Genomic DNA, 17,740 nt, shown 5'->3' with positions numbered 1-17,740 from the left:
AAAAGTTTTTGCCACCAAGGTTGCTTCTGTGGAGGAGGAAACATAGAAACGAAATGAATAAATTAATAAACTCTATTAGATGTGAAAAAGATTAATTGAATGTACTTGAATGCAAGATTAAGCAAGCTATCTCTCCCGTTAACCAGGAGGCTCTGGCTGTACCAGGGGAGCTACACTGCACTTGCGTCCAGTCTGCTGGCTTTGATTGGCAGAATGCTGTTAAAAATGTATCAGGAAATACATGAGTTTACATATGTGTTTGAGCATTTAATTATTCATTTCTACATTAAGGAAGTAGTTTGCTGCATGTGTGTTGAATTTTGGTTTCATCCTACAAATTTAAGTTTTTGTCTACACAATAATGCAGAAAAAAGTACTCGTCCTGCTGCAGGCTTGACGTGTAGTGATTCAGAATAAAGCCTTCAGAGACAAAGTAAAACACGTCTTTGGTCTGCCAGCAATGTAGTGGTTGCATTTCATTGATAAATCTGTGATAAACTACAGTGGGAAAAAAAATGAGTTTTGCACTGGCCCACTGAAAGATCCAAAACACATTGTGCAGGTGCACAGAGTCCCAGTTCATTTGGCGTGGAAACCAGATGCCCCAAAATGAGGGGTCATAGAGGTCATCAGATCGCTCATGTTTTGAGTAGAATGTGTTATTTTTTCTGTGTGTGTTTTCCTCTGTCCTGCATGAGATTAGGTCTGTCTTATCTCTGTGGTATTTCCAGTGTTGAAAGGCGGTCGTGTCGGGGGTTTAAGGTTGATTGAGCACAAGCTTGTAGGTCCTTGGCTTATGTGTGGTACACAGTCTTGAGCTGGATTGGAGGTTGATGCTGCTGACCTACATTTCGCTACCTGATGGTGGAATTTCTGGCTGAATTAGTATATTTGAGATGAATATATGAGCCTCGTACTTTGAAAGTCCTTTTTTAATGGTTTGGCTGTAATGTTTGATTAATCTAAACATGACAATGAAACTACTGTAGCTGTAGTCAAGGTACGGTGATCAGTGCATTTTCTTTAAATCGAAAGGTAACTCTCAGAAGTCACGTCAGGTGCACCTGTGATCTACTGTAGAACAATGCTGAGATTTGTCACCTTGACTTGCCTTTCAGTGGGTTTCCAAAAAAGACTGCTGCTGTGTTTCTAGTGGCCACCTCTTTTGTGCATGTGACGTTTCGTGTTTCATCTCAGCACAGAATCCTGCACGGAGTGAAATGATTGTGACATCCTGCTCTTCTCTTCTCCCCCCCCCCCCCCTCACGTGCTTGTTCCACAGGCCAGGAACATACAGACGGGAGAGCTTGCTGCTGTGAAAATAATCAAGCTGGAACCAGGTGAGTTGCTCTCTCCTGCTCTCTCCTGTGGACATGCCGTTTTTACCCAGTGTTTCTTTCTGTTGTTTGGGTCATTTAAGCATGAAAGCAATCAGTTCAAACTAATCTCTCTTGCGCTTAATGTGGACTACTGTTCTTGGTCTCTAAGCCGATTTATGTCTTAATGTATGGATTGGGAGTTAATATCAGTTTTAGCAGAGCTCTAGCCACCTCCTAGCAGGCAGAATGGGTACATTCTGCTTCACAGTGTTCAGAAAAATTTTATTTTCTGTTACAGCATGAAAATATGATATACTGTTAAGACAAGAAAGTCTTGAAAAGATATGATTTGCTGCCCAGATAGATAGCTAGTCAGGTGCCAACTGTAGTTAACTTTCAGCTTTTATCTGCTCCAAACAGAAAACCTCTGTGAATTGGCTTTGCCTGTATTGAACAATATGAATATATTACCTTGCCATTTGAGCTGCATTCACAGTCAGTAGCTAGTTAGCTGTGCTAATAGTACAAAATGCACACAACATGTTTGTAGAGTATGGCAGGTCCAGCAAGAAAAGGAAGTCAATGTTTTAACTGGCCAGGTAATTTCCTGTTAGGCAAAGTAGATATATAATCTTTATAACCTGCTAGCTTCCCTTTTAAGGGAATATTGGGAACCCCAACCTTCGATTCTTCTAAGTTATCTTCAGTTGGTTAATCTTTAATTTTATGCTGTAAAATTTTAAAAAACCTTTAGATAAAGTGCAGGAACATCAAGAGGAAATTCATTTTAGTGCAGTGTTTTAGCTTTTAAGACCCATAAGACCGCTCTTTTGGGCCGTAGATTTATTTATTTATTTTTAATTACAAATGTGTGAAAATATAGTATTATTGGGAAATCATGACGAACCATATTTCAAATCGAACTGTCAGTGGCCTCAACCCCAATCAACTGCTTTATCTGTTTTGCCTCAAGATGATTTACTGTATGAAATGTCATTTTCTTTGAATAAATAATGTATGACCTGCATTCTGACACCTTTTTAAAGCTTGTCGCCAACTTGTGTGCTCAGAACGTACTTTTTGGACTTCTTACTTCCTGCCTGTTCAAAGGGCACGGGTGTAACATTACTTCAGTTAAGAAAGACCCGTTACAGAGAGTGGAATATTTTCAATTTTTGTGTGTTTGGACTCACGCTTGTGTGGTTGGCTGTGGTTTACTGTACGCTTGCAGTCTTGTCTCATCATATGAGTAGATGAGTTAGTCCCCACGCATCGTGTCTAGCTAAATTGTGGTGTGAGATTTTAAAATTTTTTGTCAGTTGCTGATGTCATTCATGTACCAACTGCAGTCATGTGAATGACCATAATGCCACAGTTCTGTCATCCGTGCACAATTTGGTAAATCCTCATGTGTTATTCCTTTCACGTATGGCAGTGACCACAGTTTTCAACTCAACAATTTTGTGACAAGTCTGCATGCAGTTACTATTTCTGTTAAATGTTTATCGCCGGCATTAAGGTTTTCGGTGGTCTCATGAAAGACAATTCCATAGCTTTTTATTATGAAGCGTTAAAATAGGCACTTTAACATAGCCTAAGATTCTGTTAAAAAGGAGCATCTTGTTTAGGGTATTTCTCTTCTTATTTTTTGCACGTTAAACCTACTTCACCAACAGAGATACGTTTGTGTATTTGTTCAGATGTATCCTGTTAAATCTGCAGAAGGTTCCCGGCCTTGGCCAAGCGCTGTTTATTTTTGAACATTCTTGGCGGGCACGTACCTTCAGCCATTCAGCTCTGGCTGATTGCATTGAGACTGATGTGTGTTCAGACACGTTCTGGCATACCTAGTGAAAATATTAACGTTCCTTTTATTAAATAGAGCGCAACTACCTTCGGGAATGTGCGTGTTAATTTCAGAGGCAATTCACTCGCAAATAAAAGCTCATGCTAATTCGCCATGACCGACCATTTGCTTGCTGCTTCGGAGATAACATGGTGTACTTTGCATGAACTAGTTTCTCATATTTTTTTACATTTTTCTGTTGTGTCAGGTATTTTAAAAACAAAAAATTCTGATGAACTTTGCACATTCCCTGAATTTGGATGTCATTTTCTGCTTCTGTATTGCATGCTGTTATCTAGCACTGGGATGACATATAGTCTGTACGATGCACTGTAATGGGTTGTTTATCCCCAACATAGCCCTACTAATTAGTTTATGTACAGTTGTGTTCTAGTGAACTCATGCATACTGTGGTATGCTCATTGGCATTCACATGAGGCACATTTACTGCTGTTGCCAGTCTACTTGCCAGTTTTGTTCAGTTGCGCTTGTCTTGTCTCGTATCGGTTCGATATGAAGTGCAATGCATGTTTGTTTTCACACTTGAATTGAATCGCTTGATGCTTGACTCTCTTGGTTTGGCAGAGGCAGGAAGAAATGTTGTGACATTGTTTCCTGGGCGGCTCAGTCAGTCCCACGGAGCCGGCCGGGGCCTGTAGTCACATGTTCCAGCTTCGGCCGCGTAACTGCGGAACATTGAGCGGGAACGTGCAGCGACTGGACACACATGGCCCTATTCCAGCTGTCAGCCAGGAATGCTCAGGTTACGACTGCGCTACCGCTAATGAACGTCTGTGTTAGCGCTAATGAACAAGCGGCTCTGTGTTAGCGCTAATGAACAAGCTGCCTCTGCGTTAGCCCTAATGAACAAGCTGCCTCTGCGTTAGCGCTAATGAACAAGCTGCCTCTGCGTTAGCGCTAATGAACAAGCTGCCTCTGCGTTAGCGCTAATGAACAAGCTGCCTCTGCGTTAGCGCTAATGAACAAGCTACCTCTTCTCTGATTGGTGCCAGCTCTCCTGTGGCACCAATCAGCCTGTGTGGCAAAAATGATTTTTCATTATGTCATACATTATCTGTGGTTTATTTCATCCCGATTCTGTTACAAATGTTGTAATAAAATTATGAATGACATGCATTAATTATGTCATTATTGTGAGCTGGCATATTATGGCGAAAATAGTTTTTTGTTTTTTTTTACAGAACGCAAGTGAATCAGTACACAGATTTAGGAATGTCCTGCGTTCCAAGACGCAGCATCCCATGGGCTAGCGCAACCATTGCACATGCAGCTGTACGATGTGTGTGTGTGTGTGTGTGTGTGTGTGTGTGTGTGTGTAAAATGATTATATATTCGCTGATACACTTTTTTGGTGCTTTAGGTCCTCTAGTAGGACTGTGGCTTGCCTGTGAAGTGCGTGTGCGTTGTGGCCTTAGATTGAGCCCTGCTATGGTATGATAAGAATGTATCACACTGGGTTAAAACTCCCTCAGGGGTTTGTGTTGCCCAGGGTATAATTTACCTTGGGTGGGGGGGGGGGTGGGTTAGGGGTTGTGACATTCAGAGTCACAAAGGGTGATGGTGATTAATCTGATAAGAGAATACTGGGGGTCTAGGAGAAGGTGTGGGGGTTAGTGGTGGAGTGGAGAGGGGTGTGTGGGGTTAGTGGCTGGGGTGCAGATGGGGTGTGTGGGGTTAGTGGGTGGAGTGCAGAGGGGGTGTGTGGGGTTAGTGGGTGGGGTGCAGAGGGGGTGTGTGGGGGTTAGTGGGTGGGGTGCAGAGGGGGTGTGTGGGGTTAGTGGGTGGGGTGCAGAGGGGGTGTGTGGGAGTTAGTGGGTGGGGTGCAGAGGGGGTGTGTGGGGGTTAGTGGGTGGGGTGCAGTGGGGGTGTGTGGGGTTAGTGGGTGGGGTGCAGAGGGGATGTGTGGGGGTTAGTGGGTGGGGTGCAGAAGGGGTGTTTGGGGGTTAGTGGGTGGGGTGCAGAGGGGCGTGGCCCGTGCAGGACGCAGGGCTCGGGTCGGTCTGTTCGCTGGGTGACCCAGTGACAGAGTTATGCGCTCCAGATTAGTGGGATTAGCAGGGGGCTTTGTGCTCCCAGCAGCCCCCACAAAGCACCGCTCATCAGGTCTCATTCAGAGTTTCTGCCGCTGCTGCTTTTCCTGCGTTCAGCGCAGCATTCCTGTTCGATATCCGTTACACTGCGCTCTCCGAGCGGCCTGCTGTCGTCAGGCTCAAGCCTGATCTAGTTTGAGCGGTTTGGCTTCCACAGCCACCCATCCAGAGGGCACAGTCAGACAAAATGGATTAATTGCATTTTGTGGTGCGACGTGTTTAGACGGTGCTTGTGTCTTAAGCACTCGCACGTATCACATGGACAGATGACAAAGAAATCCCCCCGCTGCTTGATCTCCGCTCCGGATTTGTCAGCGGGGATCTTAAGACGGGATATAATGGAGCGCGGTGAAACTCCGGGATTAGAGACTCTCACTCCGGGATCGCCCACCTCTGCTCTGAAGCTGCACCGGCTTATATAAAACACTCCACGCCAAATGGGAGAACACAGGCCTCATTTTAACAGTGTGAGAGGGGAGTGTTGCCAGAGTCAAAATAGTGCGACTTTGCTTACTGTTTAGCCGCTGGGAGGATTTATGAGAAACACGCCCTGTCTTTGCACAGTTTTGATTAATACAGGTCTCTTTGTTCTGTACACTTCTGGCAAAATTTAGTGCTGGGAAGCAGGGTTTTACGGTCGACGCTGGCCAGGCGTAACTCGAGATGACACCGTGATTACTTGGTGTCGCTGGGTGTAAATGGAATGCAGAGGTTGAGCTCTGCAACATCCCCGCTATTAAGTGTTTACATGCGAGTAAGTACAGAGGAAGCACTTTCTGTCATTGAAATGGAAGTGTGCAGAGACTGTAGCCTTTAATTAGGGCAGAGAGGTTCCATTCAGAGAAATGACCACTGTTACAACATCGCATTCTCCCAAAGAACGTGTTCAGCTGCGTCCTCCCTCCAGATCTTCAGTAAGCCAGGCCCCAAATCTGACTTGTGTAGCTTAGCAAAGCGTGAGCATTCCTTATGAACGCTGAAAATGTCAACTAATTGCCTTGGATGTGTGGAAATGAGGTTTTTTTGTTCATCGTAGTTGATTTTGAAATCATCACCTTCTCCAGTTGTGACAGTGACATAAATACATAAAGTACAGAAACCTTATTCACAGCGTTTTGGAGCGGTTGGCTCTCAGTCAGCTTGTCTGACCCAAGAGGGCCAGGGCGGGTTCATTATCTTTTCTTTTATGGTTATTTTTGGGAGATTAAAAGAAGGGCGTCCTCTCCATCCCCCCCTCATGGTCTGGAGCCCATCCGTGTCGGGTCTACCGTCCTGTGAGTTTTCACTCCAGCCCTAGCAAAGCGCACCTCGTTCAACAGCTGGAGATCTCGCTGAGCGGCCGATCAGCAGAATCGGGTGTGCGGAGTGACAGTTGAAATGAAGACCTGCAGGAGGACGGTAGAGCTCCAGGAACGGGGCTGGCAACCGCCGCTCTGGCATCTCTCACGGCGCTGCTCGACGCTATCATAGCCGCTATTTTTACCCCTGGGCTCTCTGCGGGGGGCGCAGGGGGGGCGTGGCTGACACCGAGGCTCCCCTGTCCTTTCCGTTTGTCCCATCAGACGGGCTCAGGGAACATCTTGCTTTTCCGAGGGCCGTTTTCACTTGTCCTAGACCGTTGGGTATGTATTAATGTTGGGTGTGGATTAGTGATGGGGTCGGGGTTATTTTATCAAAGGGCTGGGCTTCCTTTCTCGGCTGCAGCTGAAGCCTCTTTGTTCTTAAGGTCCTATTCACCCTTCATAGTCCTCAACACTACATTTCTGCTTCCTAACACTTTTCACCCTTCATAGTCCTTAACACTATATTTGTGCTGCCTAACACTTCACCCTTCATAGTCCTCAACATTGCACTACACTGCTGTCTGTTGAAGCGGATCTGTAGTCCCCTGCCCAGCTGGGAGAGAACGGGTTCTGCAGGTTGAGGGTTGAGCGTGTCATTGGCTGGCCGTGTGGGCTGGGAGAGGACAGGGCTGAAACACTGAGGCACCGCTGGTGTTTTTATAGGCTGAGTGCATTTTTGTTTGGTTGTTTGGCCATTTTAGCGGACCACTTTACTTCCTGCAAGGCGCTGTATTCGTCTTCATCGCACAAATGGAGTGCATTCTGAAATGTGTGTACGAGAGTGCACGGAAGACCGTGCACAAGACCGCATTTGGGAGTCTCCTTGGATTTATGTGCGGAGTCGATGGTCATGCTGGTCACCGTGGCAGTGGCGTCTTTTGTGATAAAGCGATGTCAAGACACAAGACTTGCTGCGTGCCGCTCAGTCCTCAGGCCTCCACTGTGAGCGAGTGAATGCAAAAAGCTCGCTGATGTGGTTTGCACTGTGCGTGTCCTGCAGAACGCCAGACACTTCCCCCCTCCCCTTGCACAAACAGCGTCTCTGTAGGTGGGGGGGGGGTGGTGTCGATTCAGACAGGAAGTGGTGAGGCTTCTCTTCTTGAGAAAAAAAATTTATACGGTCTGTTTTGTTGTTGCAGCTCGTCCCACGGTAGTTCACACTCGTCGTTGTTTATTTTGGTTCTTTCTTGCGTGCCGTTGACCGCGCATCTGAGCTGAGACCACCGTGGCAAACGCCGTAATTGTGACTGGTCTTGTGAATTCGGACATGTAAGCATTCCCAACAGTTCCCCGTTTCCTCAAACTGAGGTCTGTCTTACTCTCTGGTATTAGGGCCTCCTGTTTTCATTAATGAAGTGAAAGCAAAGAACCTTCTAGACTACAGTTCACTCACCTTGCAGGAACTAGGAGGCAACTCTAATGTAGTATAACTGTGCATTGGAAGCTGTTCTCTTTTTATCTCAGGGGAGGCTTGGAAGTTCTGGTGGGGCGAGGGGTGTGGCAGTTCTTGGGGGGTGAGGGGTTTAATGGTTCTGGGGCCGGGGAGGGGGGGTTGGCAGTTCTGGGGAGGCTCCCAGCAGGGAGATGGAAAGCTAAGCAGATTTTCCAGAGTTAAATCGAGCTTCTCCAGGTGACTTCGATGGAGTTATTTTTAGAAGGTCATTAATTCCGTCTCCTTCCCATGCCCAGGCCAGGCAAAGTGCACTTCTCGCTCTCTGAGGACGGCATCGGGTCAGAGCAGGCAGAGTCTGTCAGAATGCACGGGTAAAGTTTAGGATCACTCGGGATCACAGGGCTTTTGACCTGGATAAAAACAACAGGGCCACCATAAATGACCTGGCCTAATTATGCAATGAAACAACGTACAACAGTTGTAATTATGTAACGAGACAACAGGGGGAAAAGATTAATTTGTGTACGGATTTCTGTTACAAATCTGGCTGCTCCAGGGCTCCAGTAAATCCATGCGGCGCTCGTGGCGCATGCACTGCGCTCATCAGTCTAACCGCGCGGAAAATGAGATGATGGCGCGCAGTCCATTCAGGAGATGTCACCGCGTGGCTGGCAGTGCCGCGGGGACACCGGAGTCGGGTCTCTCTCAGGAGACCCGGGCCCCGCCCCGTCCTGCCCCCCCCCCCCCACCCGCTCAGTGCCTCCCCTTAATCCTCCACATTTGCCCTTTCCAAAATAGACCCGTTACCTCATACCCCCGCGACCCCCGCCGTTAGCGCCGAGCTCCGAGGCCGCCGCGCGCCGGTGACCCCCGCGTGCCTGCGGCCTTCCGGCGGGCCCCGTCGCTCAGCAGGGGACGCTCCGCGCCCCTCGTGGCGGCTGGCCCGCGCCGGCGGCTGAGCGGCGGCGTGCTGCAGCGGGCGCGCGCTAGCTGTGCGGCTGGTCGCAGCAGCGATGCGCGGCGCGCTAGCTGTGCTAATCGGGCGGCGCGCTAGCTGTGCTAATCGGGCGGCGCGCTAGCTGTGCTAATCGCGCGGCGCGCTAGCTGTGCTAATCGGCGGCGCGCTAGCTGTGCTACGCGCGGCTACTGTGCTAATCGGCGGCGCGCTAGCTGTGCTAATCGGGCGGCGCGCTAGCTGTGCTAATCGGGCGGCGCGCTAGCTGTGCTAATCGGGCGGCGCGCTAGCTGTGCTAATCGGGCGGCGCGCTAGCTGTGCTAATCGGGCGGCGCGCTAGCTGTGCTAATCGCACGGCGCGCTAGCTGTGCTAATCGGGCGGCACGCTAGCTGTGCTAATCGCGCGGCGCGCTAGCTGTGCTAATCGGGCGGCGCGCTAGCTGTGCTAATCGGGCGGCGCTCCGCGTTACCCTTTCCAGAGAGAAAAAAAAACGCAGGAATGTGGACATGCTGCTGTGACTGAAGGTTATTCCCTCTCGTCACGGAGTCTGTCGTCGTGCGATGACGGCGGTTGTTTTCCTTTTACGTAAGTGGTGGCGGGGCTGAAACGGCTCGGGCGAGCGAAGTATGCGGAACTCCGAGTCACGCAGCCGGGAGCAGGCCAGGCGGCCAATAGCGGGCACCTGAGTGCGCCTCTCCTCACCTGGCTTGGGGGTGTGCTGTCAGGTTTATAACAGTGCGTCTGCAGCCGCGCCCTGTCCCTGTGTGTCACCTGGAATGTGTCATTAACCGGTGCCGGGTGAAACTGTGTGAGTGACTCAGGTTACCTCTACCTGCCGTTATTTTACCGGAGGGTGGAGTTTCTCTCTGCTCTGCTATGGGATTTGGTGATTGGGTGGGTGACGTGACCATGGAAACAGAGGCCGGGTCACACTGACAGATGGGTCGATGACACACGGCTGTCGTGTGTGCGCTGTGCTTTCTCGTGGGCTGTGAGAACAGGGTTCCTGGAACAAACGGCTATGCTTCCGTGTGTTTATCCTGGAGGTGTTTTTTTTTTTTTTTTTCTTCCCCACGCTGTCCTCGCTCTGCTCAGTGCAAAGAATGGTCGGAACTGCAGGCTGTGACACACGTACACAGGACCAAGTATACAAGGATCTTAATCATGTCATGAGACCGTTTTCCCTCACACTGGTGTGTCTGCACACGGCAGCGATGGTACAAATACAGGTATAAATGTGTTAAAGGATAAGACTTCAAATGCATTATGCAAATGGAAAGTAAACTAGTAAATTGAAGTGGGGAGACATTAAACAGAGACGATCAATGTTCGTTGAGTTCCAGTCTGCCTCTATAGGCTGGATCCCATCCCTTGCGTCTATGCATGTGGACACAGAGTCCCTATAGGGACACCCTGCTGGCGGCTGTGGTCTTACAGTGACCTAGAGCATCTCTACCACCTTGTTGTGTGCACAGTGAAATGATCAGCATTACTTTAACTCTTGAAAGAGTACATATACAGTAGAGACTGTATATACCCTGTAGGAGTTGATTTAAACACATAAGATGTTATTGTGTGTCAAACACATTACGGACGTTTTAATGTTTGAAAAAGTGCGCGAGACTGATTTCTGGCTCCGAAACCACTGCGTTTTTCCAGTAGCACCATAATAACAGTGAAGAGCAGGTGGTGGGGTTCGAGTTTGTCCTGACCCCGTGACTGCAAACGCAACACTTTACGCAGCGGGTCGTGACGGAGGCCGTTATTAGCGGGAGGCCCGCGGCTGTTGTGTTTGGACGCGGTTTTAAGGGCGGTCTCGGGCTGCGTCGGGGGCTAACGGGCTCGCGCGCTAACGCCGCTGTCTGCTGCACTTGGCTGCTCCCTCGGCGGGGGTGAGGCGGAGGAGCGCGCAGTTTCGGGATTCCTGTCCAAGGTACACAGTGTGCAGGGAGAGGAGGTTTTCTGCTATCTTAAATCCTGCAGGAATGAATCCAATGCAGCCCCCCTCTCCCCAAAAAAGGTATTATTTTGCGAAAACGGTTAGTATCGGAGAGATGCTGAACGTCAGAGCCTCGTTTAACAGTGCGTTAATCAGAGTGTGTTTTAAATCGTTGACATTCCTTTTTGCTTTTCTTTGAATTCTCTCCCTCTTTTTCCTCATTTCCCCCTTTCTTTCCTAGAAAGAAGGGAGGAAAGAAAAAACTTTTGTGTTGGACGATTCACGATTGTGTGTTCTTTCATTTAAAATATTATGACGGTCAGCTCTTCGTTCAGAAAATAAGGCCCTTGTTGAAAAAGCGGTGCGAGTTAAACCCCATGAAGGAAAGCAGGGTTTGATTGATCTGGCCTCGTGCGCTAATAGATTCCAGGGCAGAGTCTCGCTGCTGAATTGCTAGCAGATGGCTCTGCATATTTCTGCCTTTTATTGCCTACTGTGGAGACGCATTGAGAACATACTGTTTGACCGAATGGTCGTATAGCGCGTGTAGTGATGTACTACGAACCCACGTACCGCGCCTCCCATATCCCCTCCCCTTCCTTTGATTTGTATCCTCAGTCAGTGAACCGATAGCGGAAGGATCAGAATCTTCCGTCTAACGGCGCAGTGCGTGACTGCGGTCTGCTCGATGGTTTAGATTGGCGCAGTTAAAGGAAAGGCTTACTGATCTCACAAAATGGCCATCGTACAACAGGCTTTAAGTTCTTACTCCCCGGCGCGGAGATCACGTGCTTAACGAATGCGCACTTGCGAACTTGTGCTTAACGAATGCCGACCGTCGCGGCCGTTGCTTGGATGACACGACACACGACATGCGCCGGCTGCGTTGGTTATTTAGTCGCTACGCTGGGGTGAACGGGAAGATTGTTTTTTTGAAGTTTTGGCCCGAAAGTTAGTGATTAATGACCACTCGAGGAAGTCATAAAATATGTGTTCAGAACAGTGCTGGATAAGGTCCCAGAATATTTCACACTTCTGATGTTTATTTTATATACCCCGTGGCACAGTGTTTAAAAGTTAAAAATTTTTGTACTGGCAATAAAAATATGGAGCTATTTTTGTAAAAGTGGGTTTGAAGTGTCTATAGCAATGTTCAGGATCAGAGCTTAGTGTGATTACTAAGGTGTGGAGAAGCTGATGCATTCGAGCACCCCAGATCACTTAGTTCTGTAACCTCTTATTGCTGAGCGTCAGACCGAGAGGCAATAAGTGAAGTTTGGGACCGAACCCCAAATTTTCCAGTGTACATTTGGTTCATTTCAATTTTTCAATTAAATAAAATCAAAACAAATACAATGTTTGGCCTGAAACCATTAATTATTAATGACTGCTTGCTGCCTGGTGGTGTGTGATTGGCTGCTGTGCAGTAACTGAGGCCGTGTGCTTGGCTAATGTACAGTATCCTTATCCTCCATGGCCTGCCTTTCTCTCTGTCTTCCAGGGGACGACTTTTCCATCATCCAGCAGGAAATCTTCATGGTGAAGGAATGCACGCACCAAAACATTGTGGCGTACTTCGGCAGCTACTTGTGGTAAGAGGCAGTTCTGTCACCGCTGGGGGTTGGGGGGGGGGGGGGGTCTGTCATGGGGTGGGTTGGAGACAGTACAAAAGGAAAGGTTGTTTGGCACCAGGACCAGTGAGAGCTTCCAGCCACAGCCAGGCTGTTAGTCAGCAAGTCCCATCTCTGTGTGTTACAGTGCTGTGCGTCTGTGTTGCTGTGCTGTGCATTTCTGTGTTACTGTGCTGTGCGTCTCTGTGTTACTGTGCTGTGTCTCTGTGTTACTGTGCTGTGCATCTCTGTGTTACTGTGCTATGCGTTTCTGTGTTACTGTGCTGTTCATCTCTGTGTTACTGTGCTGTGCATCTCTGTGTTACTGTGCTGTGCATTTCTGTGTTACTGTGCTGTGCGTCTCTGTGTTACTGTGCTGTGCATCTCTGTGTTACTGTGCTGTGCATTTCTGTGTTACTGTGCTGTGCGTCTCTGTGTTACTGTGCTGTGCATCTCTGTGTTACTGTGCTGTGCGTCTCTGTGTTACTGTGCTGTGCGTCTCTGTGTTACTGTGCTGTGTGTCTCTGTGTTACTGTGCTGTGTGTCTGTTACTGTGCTGTGCATCTTTGTGTTACTGTGCTGTGTGTCTCTGTGCTGCAGTGTGTCTCTGTGTTACTGTGCTGCCTCTGTTGTGCACTGCCAGCAAACTGCCAAGGAGTCATGCTTACATAAGCTCTCACATTCGCCACGTTGAACTGCAGCAGGGCTTCATTTTAACAGACCCCTCTGTTTATGGTTTATTGGTGTGCAAAAAGAGCCGATATTTAGTGCAAAAACAATTCCGATGTCGAAGTAGCAGAGTAAAATGGATGCAAGTATTATTGTTTGCAGACGCTCAACATAGTTTTCTGTTAGGCCTGACCATGTTGAATGAAATATGTGTGCTCATGCTTTTCTTGGAACTTGCACACAAACGGTAGTTTTTTTTGCTCTTCTCTTCGCCGTGTGCGATCGCTGTTTTTAACGAGTGTAGATAACTGGCCTTTTAAATCGCGCTCCCCTGATTGTGCTGACAGGCCGTTCCATTAGCCTGCATATTTATGCCCCGCTAAGCTCAAACAGGTACTCCAGCTTTTCAGCGTCGGAGCCGTTTTCTTGCATGGCAAAGCGCATATTTCCCTGTTTAGCAGGGAAACGATGTGTATGCAAACGTTCAAGTTCTCCTTTTTTTGGCATGCTGGTAGCATATTTATAGTTTGCCAATGGGGTTTTCTCAGTTTGCGTCACTTTGAAGGTTTAAATGCATTAAGTTTTATGACCTTTATGATAGTATTCGTCTGGACTGTTCTCATTCTTGCATAATTTAGCCCTAGATAAAAGTTTCTAAGTGTCTGTCAGATACTGGCACTGTTTTGATGTCACCTCCTCCCAGCTGCTTGGAAAGGTAGATTTTGGTCATGTGACTGCAGGTTTTGGCACAGGGCTTTGGTCTTGTGGTGTAAGGTGCGGTGTCACCACCTCTAACGCCGGTGTCTTCCTCTGTCCCCACGCCAGCCGGGAGAAGCTATGGATCTGCATGGAGTACTGCGGCGGGGGATCCCTCCAGGACATTTACCACGGTAACGCAGCTCCCGCCCGCCGCACCCCGCTGGTTTGGGAAGCTTTTAGCGTTAGCGTGTTGCCCAATGCAAAGGCTGCCCATCCCTGATCCTGTGAGATCTGGCGTCCTGTATGTTTTCACTCCAGCCCTAACAAAGCACTCCTCAGTCAACAGCCAGAGATCTCACTGAGCTGCTAAAAAGTAGAATCAGGTGTGCCAAATTAGGGTTAAAATGGAAACATACAGGATGTTAGATCTCCAGGAGCTCTAGGGCATCCATTCTGACGGTTATTATTATGATTATTATTGTAGTTTTACTGCCGTTTGCGATGCACAGTGGTGTCTGCACGCCCGCCGGTGGGCTGAGGCATTGTGGGATTGCTCGGTTGGAGCAGGCAGGCAGTGCAGACAGTTTTTTCCACCAGAGGAACCGATCTTGTGCAACGAGGCGGGAAGTGTCCTGCAAAGTGAAACCAGCCTCCCTCACCATGGCGACGGCCCGTTATGCGCCCCCCCCCCCCGCAGATCAGTGCACTTAACTGGCGCTTAACCGAACGCACGGAGCTGGAGTCCCCCCCCTCCCCCCGGTCACATGTTTATGAGCTTCATGCATTTGTTTTCTCTGGGGCTTCTTATCGCTGAACTCTGACATGGAGCTTCTGCCTCAGTGATGTCCGTAGCTTAGACACCGGGGCCCTGTTCGTTCACGGTGTGTTTATTGGATTTTTTTTTTCTCCAGTGACTGGCCCCCTCTCCGAGATCCAGATCGCCTACGTCTGCAGGGAGACCTTGCAGGTAACCGGGATCCCCGAACTTCCAGGTTTCGTAGGAAATCGCCTTGTTTTGTAGTCTGCAGTTAACGCCCGGTTGATGTTTCTGTCTGCATTGCACAGGGCCTGGGCTATCTCCACTCCAAGGGCAAGATGCATCGCGACATTAAGGTACCACAGCACTGACTGTAATCTGCACTGGGAATTCAGCACTGCAGAATCACTGGCCCCTCCTCTGATGCAAACTGAAGGGCGGCCACTTCAGACTGTGTCTGGCCTGTACTTCAGTATCCGTCCTCTAGCACACTAATCATGTGTAATTAATTCAGGTCATTGGGGTATCTTTAAATTGTTTTTATGACTTATGACTTATGTTATGGATGCTGTCTGTACTCATGCAGCTGTCAAGGCAGGTCGAAATGTAATTTGAGTAGATGCACTCACGTTCTCTTGAGTTGTAAGTCACTGTGGGTAAGAGCGCCTGCTGAGATGACGGTAGTGCAATGTCATTCAGGTCAGGACGTGGCTTAAAGATGGTGGGGGTTTCGACTGAGTGGGGAAAAGACAATCTAGGTCTATTTTGGCTCTTCTTGTTTTTCTTAATTTTAATGATTGACCATTTAAGGGGAGTTGTTTGGCCCACAGAACGGGCCTGTGTTACTTCTGGCACATCCGTCATCTCAGTTTAAACAGTTATAGAGCTGAGGGGCGTGGGGGGGGCGAGGTGGGGTTGAGTGTGCGACTTGGCTCTGTGGCCATTGTGTGAGTTTTTTCCCCTCTCTCTCGCATGTGTGAACGCTCAGAGCAGAACGCCGTGGTCCTTGGAGGCGTTTATCACAGTTGCTCAGTGTTGGTCGGCGCGGTCCTATCTCTACAGCGCCGTACGCTGAGACCACTTCCTGTTTCTTTTTCTCTGTGGCTGCAGGATGCGCACAGCCAGGCCTGTCAGTCAGAACACCCCCACCCCCAACCCCCAACCCCCAACCCCCTGTCCCAACGCTGAGGCTCCTTTAGATAGAATATATGTGTGCCTGCTCTAACATGTGGATTAATCCAGGAATTGTTCTTTAAGGGTGGAACGGCTGTGCATTTACGTAAATGTACTTGATTCATCCACGCGTGCTCGATTTGAGAGGTGTGAAATTGTTTCGTGACGTGCAGTGTGTACAAACAGGCCTACAGCGCCGTGTGTTGTCTGTTATCTCCTGCAGGGCGCCAATATCCTGCTAACAGATAATGGGGATGTGAAGCTAGGTGAGTTACTGAGCCGTAGCCGCTCCGAAACGCAGTGGCCTCTCCGTTCTTCCCCGCGCGAGCGTGAGAAGTAAAATGTGAAAGCGTTTGTTGTCTTTCCTTCCAGCTGATTTTGGAGTCGCCGCCAAAATAACGGCTACAATTGCCAAGAGGAAGTCTTTCATCGGGACTCCTTACTGGTGCGTACCGAGTCTCTGCCTGTGTGCGTGTGCGTGTGTGTGTGTGTGTGTGTGTGTGAGTCTCTTTGTGCGAGTCTGTGTGTGTGTCTGTGTGTATGAGTCTCTTTGTGTGAGTCTGTGTGTGTGTCTGTGTGTATGAGTCTCTGTGTGAGTCTGTGTGTGTGTCTGTGTGTATGAGTCTGTGTGCGTCTGTGTGTGAGTCTGTGTGTATGAGTCTGTGTGAGTCTGTGTGTGTACAGGTTCACATGGTGGGATTGGAAACTTTCTGCCCAGCAGGATGCTATGCGCATGAATGTTGGAAAGTTTCTTTTGTTCATTTCAGTTGGTCTCAATCGGTCACTAGTAAATGATTCTGGGAATCTAAGGCGTGCAGTTATACATAAAATACTTTCATAATGCATATTGTAGTATACTATAATGTAGTATTCGGCTTCTTAAAAATGTTAGTTTTTTACATTTTACATTACATTTCTGTCAGTAGAATTTTATATAGATGTATACATTATACATTGTCTTTTAGACTATTTCAGCTGCTCACCCCACGATAATTTGTGGCTTCAGATAAATTAAAAAGTAAATTTAAAATGTATTTTAACATTAATAAATTAAAAATTATTGATAAAATAGAAAGTACACAGTGGTTTTGCGAATGGTCCATCGCCTGTCTAGACTGTGCGTGTGTAGTGAGAAGTGGTTCTGCAATGTCATAAAGGACAGCGAGCAGCGGTCAGCTGGCCAGTGGCTGGCTTCTGACCGCCCAGCTCAACTTCCAGTTTATGGCAACACAGCCTGTACTTCAGCTAATCACATCGAACTCCAAACGTGTGTTTGGTTGTGCATTAGGAGGTGCTGGTATTTATGCTTTCATTGGCTTCATTACACCACGCCCATGGAATGTCAGTCCCATTGCGAGCTCACTGATTGTCCGACGGTCCCTGACACAGACGAGGTAGCGAGGGGAACGCGCGCGCCTGTGAAGGGCGATGCTTCGGTGCGTCTGGCGAATACCGCTGGTGTCTGGTGTGCTCTGGAGAGGAAATTGCATCATGCGCACGCTGAGCGGTGTGTGGGCGCGAGCGTTGACTGGCCTGTGTGTGCAGGATGGCTCCTGAGGTGGCTGCGGTGGAGAAGAACGGAGGCTACAACCAGCTGTGCGACATCTGGGCTGTGGGCATTACGTCCATCGAGCTGGCCGAGCTGCAGCCCCCCATGTTCGACCTGCACCCAATGAGGTACACCCCCCCCCCCCCCGTCCCCCGCCACGACTGAACGCACACCAGCTCACACCTCACACTGTGTCCCCGGGGCAACTTCCTGTTGAGGCATTCTAGGGTTTCATTCACTTCCTGTTTTCTTAAGATGTTCTGTTCTTGGTTGATCACTACTCAGAGGCATTTAAATATGTTCATTTTTTTTTTTTTTAAATGAATGTACAATGTGTTGTAATTCTCTTTTCTGCGAGTTTGTGTGGTGAAATTTG

At 48.5% G+C, this 17,740-nt stretch overlaps 1 protein-coding gene across 3 annotated transcripts in view; it reads left to right on the top strand.

The window, feature by feature from the left end:
- map4k5 (mitogen-activated protein kinase kinase kinase kinase 5) overlaps positions 1 to 17,740 on the top strand; it is a 50,465-nt gene that overhangs the window by 8,203 nt on the left and 24,522 nt on the right. For 2 of the 3 annotated variants that reach the window (XM_064320941.1, XM_064320950.1), the window contains exons 3-10: positions 1,283 to 1,340; positions 12,409 to 12,499; positions 14,012 to 14,076; positions 14,797 to 14,852; positions 14,951 to 14,998; positions 16,039 to 16,081; positions 16,188 to 16,260; positions 17,361 to 17,492. In XM_064320941.1, coding sequence (XP_064177011.1) covers positions 1,283 to 1,340; positions 12,409 to 12,499; positions 14,012 to 14,076; positions 14,797 to 14,852; positions 14,951 to 14,998; positions 16,039 to 16,081; positions 16,188 to 16,260; positions 17,361 to 17,492 — 566 coding nt within the window. Of the gene's footprint in view, positions 1 to 1,282; positions 1,341 to 10,750; positions 10,902 to 12,408; positions 12,500 to 14,011; positions 14,077 to 14,796; positions 14,853 to 14,950; positions 14,999 to 16,038; positions 16,082 to 16,187; positions 16,261 to 17,360; positions 17,493 to 17,740 lie in introns of those variants that run through there. The other variant, XM_064320958.1, reaches the window with a different exon arrangement.

The sequence above is a fragment of the Anguilla rostrata genome, chromosome 1, assembly GCF_018555375.3.
Source record: "Anguilla rostrata isolate EN2019 chromosome 1, ASM1855537v3, whole genome shotgun sequence".
NCBI classification, from domain to species: Eukaryota; Metazoa; Chordata; class Actinopteri; order Anguilliformes; family Anguillidae; genus Anguilla; species Anguilla rostrata.
The sequence above is the reverse complement of the archived record's forward strand: the minus strand, read 5'-3'. Positions and strand labels throughout refer to the sequence as shown.